The sequence below is a fragment of the Colobus angolensis genome, unplaced genomic scaffold (assembly GCF_000951035.1).
Source record: "Colobus angolensis palliatus isolate OR3802 unplaced genomic scaffold, Cang.pa_1.0 Scaffold131, whole genome shotgun sequence".
Classification (NCBI taxonomy): Eukaryota; Metazoa; Chordata; class Mammalia; order Primates; family Cercopithecidae; genus Colobus; species Colobus angolensis.
In genome coordinates this window covers 4,778,244-4,783,731 of record NW_012114364.1, presented here as the reverse complement: position 1 = coordinate 4,783,731, position 5,488 = coordinate 4,778,244, and the positions used below count along the sequence as shown (strand labels likewise).

At 31.9% G+C, this 5,488-nt stretch overlaps 1 protein-coding gene across 10 annotated transcripts in view; it reads left to right on the top strand.

Moving 5' to 3' along the window:
- The window catches only part of PPFIA2 (protein tyrosine phosphatase, receptor type, f polypeptide (PTPRF), interacting protein (liprin), alpha 2), a 514,858-nt gene that overhangs the window by 501,477 nt on the left and 7,893 nt on the right, over positions 1-5,488 (top strand). For all 10 annotated transcript variants that reach the window (XM_011934119.1, XM_011934124.1, XM_011934121.1 and 7 more), the window contains 2 exons: positions 2,874-3,049; positions 3,993-4,061. In XM_011934119.1, the coding sequence (XP_011789509.1) occupies positions 2,874-3,049; positions 3,993-4,061 (245 nt within the window). The remainder of the gene's footprint in view (positions 1-2,873; positions 3,050-3,992; positions 4,062-5,488) is intronic.

Below are 5,488 nucleotides of genomic sequence, written 5' to 3'. Positions count from 1 at the left end.
AAAAAAAAAAAAAAAAAAAAAAAGCTAATGAAGTGGTCGAATAAAATAAGAAAACATAATAAAAGGCAAGAAAGAGAGAAAAGGAACAAAGAACAGGTAGGACAAATAGAAAGCTGGTAGAATTCAACTCAAATATCAAAGTAATAATATTAAATGGGCAAGAACTATTTCAGTTTAAAGACAGATTGAAAAACAATGATATGCTGTACACAACAGACACACTTTCAATATAAGAACATAGAAAACTTATTAGTAAAGGAGGTAAACATGCAAATATTAACCAAAGCTGCTATGATTCTTCTAATATCAGAATATAAACTTAAAGGCAGGAAACATACTAGAAACAAGTTGGCTATTTTCAAATAATAGAAGGGAAGATATAGCAAATTAGTATACATCTAATACGTAGATTTAAAATACAGGAAGTAAAAACTGACAAACTTTAAAAGTATCAGACATTTTCAGTTCATAGTGGGTGTTACTGATTAAAACTACAATGAGACACCCCATATATTAGTTTGTCGGGGCTGCTGTATGAGAGTTCCATAGATTGTATGTCTTAAACAACAGAAATTTCTTGTCTCACAGTTCTAGAGACTAGAAGTTCCAGACCAAGGTGTTAGCAGAGTCAGTTCCTACTGAGAAGAATCTGTTATTTGCTTCTCCCCTAGCTTCGGGTGATTTGCTGGCAATCTTTGATGTTCTTTGGCGTGTAGGCACATCACCATGATCCCTGCCTTCATCATCATATAGTGCTCTCCATGTGTGCATGTCTATTTCCAAATTTTGCCATTTAAGAAAGGTAACAGTCTTATTGAATTTGGGCCAACTCTATTGACTCATTTTAATTGATCATTTCTATAAAGACCTGATATCCAAGTAAGGTTACGTTCTTAGGTGCTGGAAGTTAGGGCTTCTACATGAATTTGGGGGAACACAATTCAATGCATAATACCACACACCTACCATAATGGCTAAAAATTAAGCAAGACAAAAACAAAAATGGGAAACACAAAGCATTGGTAAAGATGAAGATGTTCAGACATTAATAATGTGAGTTTAAATTGTGAAAGTGGAATTTGCTTAGCAATATCTGCTAACAAGTAAACATATAACAATTCTATTCCTTGTTATTTATTCTACTGCGACATGTAAATATACAAAATACATGTATAACAATATTCAAAGCAGCACTATTTATTTTTTTTTATTTCAATAGTTTTTTTGGGGAACAGGTGCTGTTTGGTTATATGGTGATTTGGTTAGTGGTGATTTTTCTGACATTTTTGTCCACTCATCACCCAAGCAGTGTACCGTGTACCCAATGTGTTGTTTTTTATCCCTTGCCACTCCCCATCCTTTCCCCCTCAAACAACACTATTCTTAATAACCCAAAATGGAATCTACTCACATGTCCATCTACAGTAGAATGGATACATTGCGGCATAATCAAGCAATGGAATGCTAGATAGCAATGATCATGAACACATCACTGCTATTTGGTAAAGCATAGATAAATTCCATATTGAATGAAAGGCAGACAAAAAAGTACATATTGTATGATTTTATGTATGAAAAGCTAAAAAAAAATTAAATCAGGCAAGGCGATTCGGTAACGAAAGTAGTCAGAATATTGGTTACTGTTAAGTGAGAATGATGCTTGAGAAGGTGCATGAGGGAACTTCTGTGGGTCTGTGCTATCTATCACTTTATTGCTTCAAAGTTATACACAAGAACACCTAAACTAGTTATAAATGAATAAAATAGGATAAATAAGGCTTTTCAAAGACTCATCAAAACATATTTAAAACGTGCTTTTCAAAGGTTTATTGAAACAGTTATTTAAAACAGTTAAAAGTTGAAGAATATTTCCTGAAAGATTTTTATACTTTTTCTGAAAAAGTTATACACTTCATTAGAAAGAAAAAATCAGACAGGAAACTTACTTTTACTTAAATAGTAATTATAGTTTCCTTTCCCCTTCTATGGGTAGTAAAAATGTTTTAATTTTTTTCTCATATCCCTTTAAGTTTCTTAAAATTCTTTCTTTTCTATGGATGATTTTAGTCCTATTTTACTGGTTTTTACGTAACATTCTGCCAATTTTTAATGGGAAGATATTGAAGAAAATAAATGATAAAACATAATTTGATGTTTTTATCTAAAAAAAGAAACATGACATTTTTCTCTAAAAGTTTTATTATTAGAAAATAAAAATCAAAGGATTTTGTTCCTCAATAGAATATTACTTTCAATAGAGTGGAAGCAATTTTTGACATTTGACTGAATGCTTGAATTTTACGTTAGCATGTGATTGGGAAAAATGCATTGAAATATAATAGTAAAGTAAGTATCCATCTGTTGATGCCCTATATTATTTTACTGTTCTGTTCTTATATATTACTTCAGGTGAAAAAAAAATCTTCTATTCTATATGCCCATGTTTAGGTAGTGGTTAATAAACACTTCTGATGAAAGACAGTATTACAATCTCATCTGCTGTTTACTGAAGAGGTGTGTATCAAGACACAAATAAGAAATGTCTCCATCTGGTGGTAAAAATATTGAACTTCAGCCAGACCCCTAGGGCTCTAGTATGAAAACAAGAGAAACACAGACACCTTGTTCTATGTGACTGAAGTGCTGTCATTTTAGGTATAACAAACACTCTGAAAAAGAACAACCTTTTAAATAGAGACTCGAAAACGTTAATTATTAAAACAGTAATTACAAGCAAATGAAGGGAGCCAGATGCATTAGAGTGTGAATAAATCAGCATAAATGTGACCTGGCCAGATACCTATGGCTCATTTCAGCCAGTGGTTCTACTATGCAAAATACTGCATCCTAAAATGATGCATCTCTTTTCCTAGACGTGTTGGTGTGGAGCAATGACCGAGTTATTCGCTGGATACAAGCAATTGGACTTCGAGAATATGCAAATAATATACTTGAGAGCGGTGTGCATGGCTCACTTATAGCCCTGGATGAAAACTTTGACTACAGCAGCTTAGCTTTATTATTACAGATTCCAACACAGAACACACAGGTAAGTCGCTTTTTTGCTGTAGTCTCAGTGTGTTCTGGTTTATCTAATGATAATCTAAACTTTTAGGAAAAAAAAAACTTTAAAAAAAAAATCTAAACTTTTAGAAAAAATAAATAAACTGTGTATTCATGATTGTTAATGAAAGTTAGCTCCATGTTTGCAATATGTCACTGGAGTTTTAATTTCAGGCTAGTGGATTTCTAGCCAAGAAACATCATACAATTAAACAAGCAAGAGATTTAGAAGTTATGTGTCCCAGTCTCCCACCTGAATGCCAGATTCCACTAAATGAAATCCCTGACAGATGGCCACCAGTCTCTGCCTCTCTGAGAGGCAGTCATTTCTATTTACATGTATGAATTATACAGACCATTAGCACTGGATATGCCAGTGATTCCCAAAACTGGGTAATAGTTTGAATCAGTATAGTTCCTTATGAATAAAAAATCAAACCTGCAACCCATGTCATACTCCTAAGACATCAGTTATCAAGAGATAGGGCATTGGAATCTTTATCATCAAAACTTTCCTCAGATGATCATCATCGGCCAGGTTTGAGAACTGCCTGCATAGGTCTGATAAAAATTCGGCAGTCCAATTTCACTTTTTATTTTATTTTTACATATTTCAGAGATTAAACAAAATACTCAATTGAAATAAAGTACCGAAGTGAGACTAAAGCCTCTTGACCTCAGGCGTTTATGCAAAGCTGTCTCTCTACTGTTCATAGACAAAAACAAAAAACAAAAAAAAACAACAAAAAAGTATATATATTTTTTGTAGTTAAAATTTACAATGGCTAATAATAGACATGGAGGCCTAAAAACTTTAAAACCCATAAATAAAGTATGTTTTATAATACATTCTCAGATAAATATGAGCTACATGATTTTTAAAATAAAATGCGATTTCAGTGATGGTAACTGTAATTTGACGTCAACAGGCAAGGCAGATTCTTGAAAGGGAGTACAATAACCTCTTGGCCCTGGGAACTGAAAGGCGACTGGATGAAGTAAGTCTACCTGTTATTCAAAAGAGATCTGAGAGAGTAAAAGAAAAATGATAGACCATCTTTGTTTTTACTGAATAGTGCCTAGAAATTAATCAAATGACTGTTCTATGGTTAGAATCAAGAATTTTCTCCAGGTTTGTTGTTAAATATTCAATCTTATTACTTAATTTTGGAAACAGCTGTATTAATTCATGAATATTATCATTTCAGCAGTTAGAGATACTGAAAAGTAATTTACAAAACTTTTTTATGAGTTGTGACTGCAAAATGTTGGGCAACATTTCTTAAAACAATTAGAAAAAAAATGAAAACACTAATGTTGATATATTCAGCTTTTTAATAAAGAGTGCATTTATTTCTCAAATATCAGTATATCTTGCCAGGAAATTTTAGAAAATTAAAACGAGGATAAAACTTGTTTCAATAAATGAGAAGCTTTATATTATTTTGTATATCGATGCTGAGTTTTCCTTCAAAACAGATAAATAACATTTTAACAGTCATAGAATTTGAAAGCTATATTGAGTATAAGAATCACTATATAATATATTCATATTAAATTATTTGGAAAATAATAAACATGTAAGTAGCCTCCCAAGATGAATGAATACAAGGGACATCAGCAAATGCTGTGGACTGTAGACATTTTAATAGTCTTTCTGAGTTTTTCTACAGGGTCTTTCTGGAAGAAGTGGGAAGGAAACCTGAGCATGAAATAGAAAATAAAGAGATGCATAATTCTGTGTTGCAAAGTACAAGTGTTTCTTGCCACAAAGACAAGCTGATTAAAATTATTTTGTGAAGAGCTCAGCAAATCCAAATACGGACCAATCATTCTATATTCAAATAGGCAGGACAGATAATCTTGGTATTATAAAATCCACTCTATCCTTATGGTGGGGATTTATAAAGAGATAAGTTCTACAGTCTTATCTAACTCAGCTACCTTCTGCTAAATTCATGCTCTTATTCAATCAGAATAATGATTAATATTTTTAAAAGCCTAGTCTTTTAAGTTGCATGACAGTCTTTTTAATCCTTACTAGAAATTATTGACTCAAAAAGGTAGTCTTATAAACTTATACACCTTAAAATACAATTATTCTTTCTTAAAAGTTGCAAAAATTTCTAATAAAAATTTATTGAAGACTTGTCATATTGCTACGTTCTCTTAGGAGCTGTCCAGGTGTGGGGTAGCTTCTTGATAGTAATGAACTAGAAGAAAAGTCTATGGAGCCAATTAAATGAGATGTGACTCTTTGTCTTTAAACTATGCTGCTGCTGCTTCTTATTTTTAAAAGCACAAAATATAATTTTGTCATTTAAACCCTCTAGTCTCTTTTGTTCAATTTTATTTATTTATTTATTTATTTATTTATTTATTTTTAGTGTGAGCAAAAATAATCAACTTTCTTAGAACAGTAGTC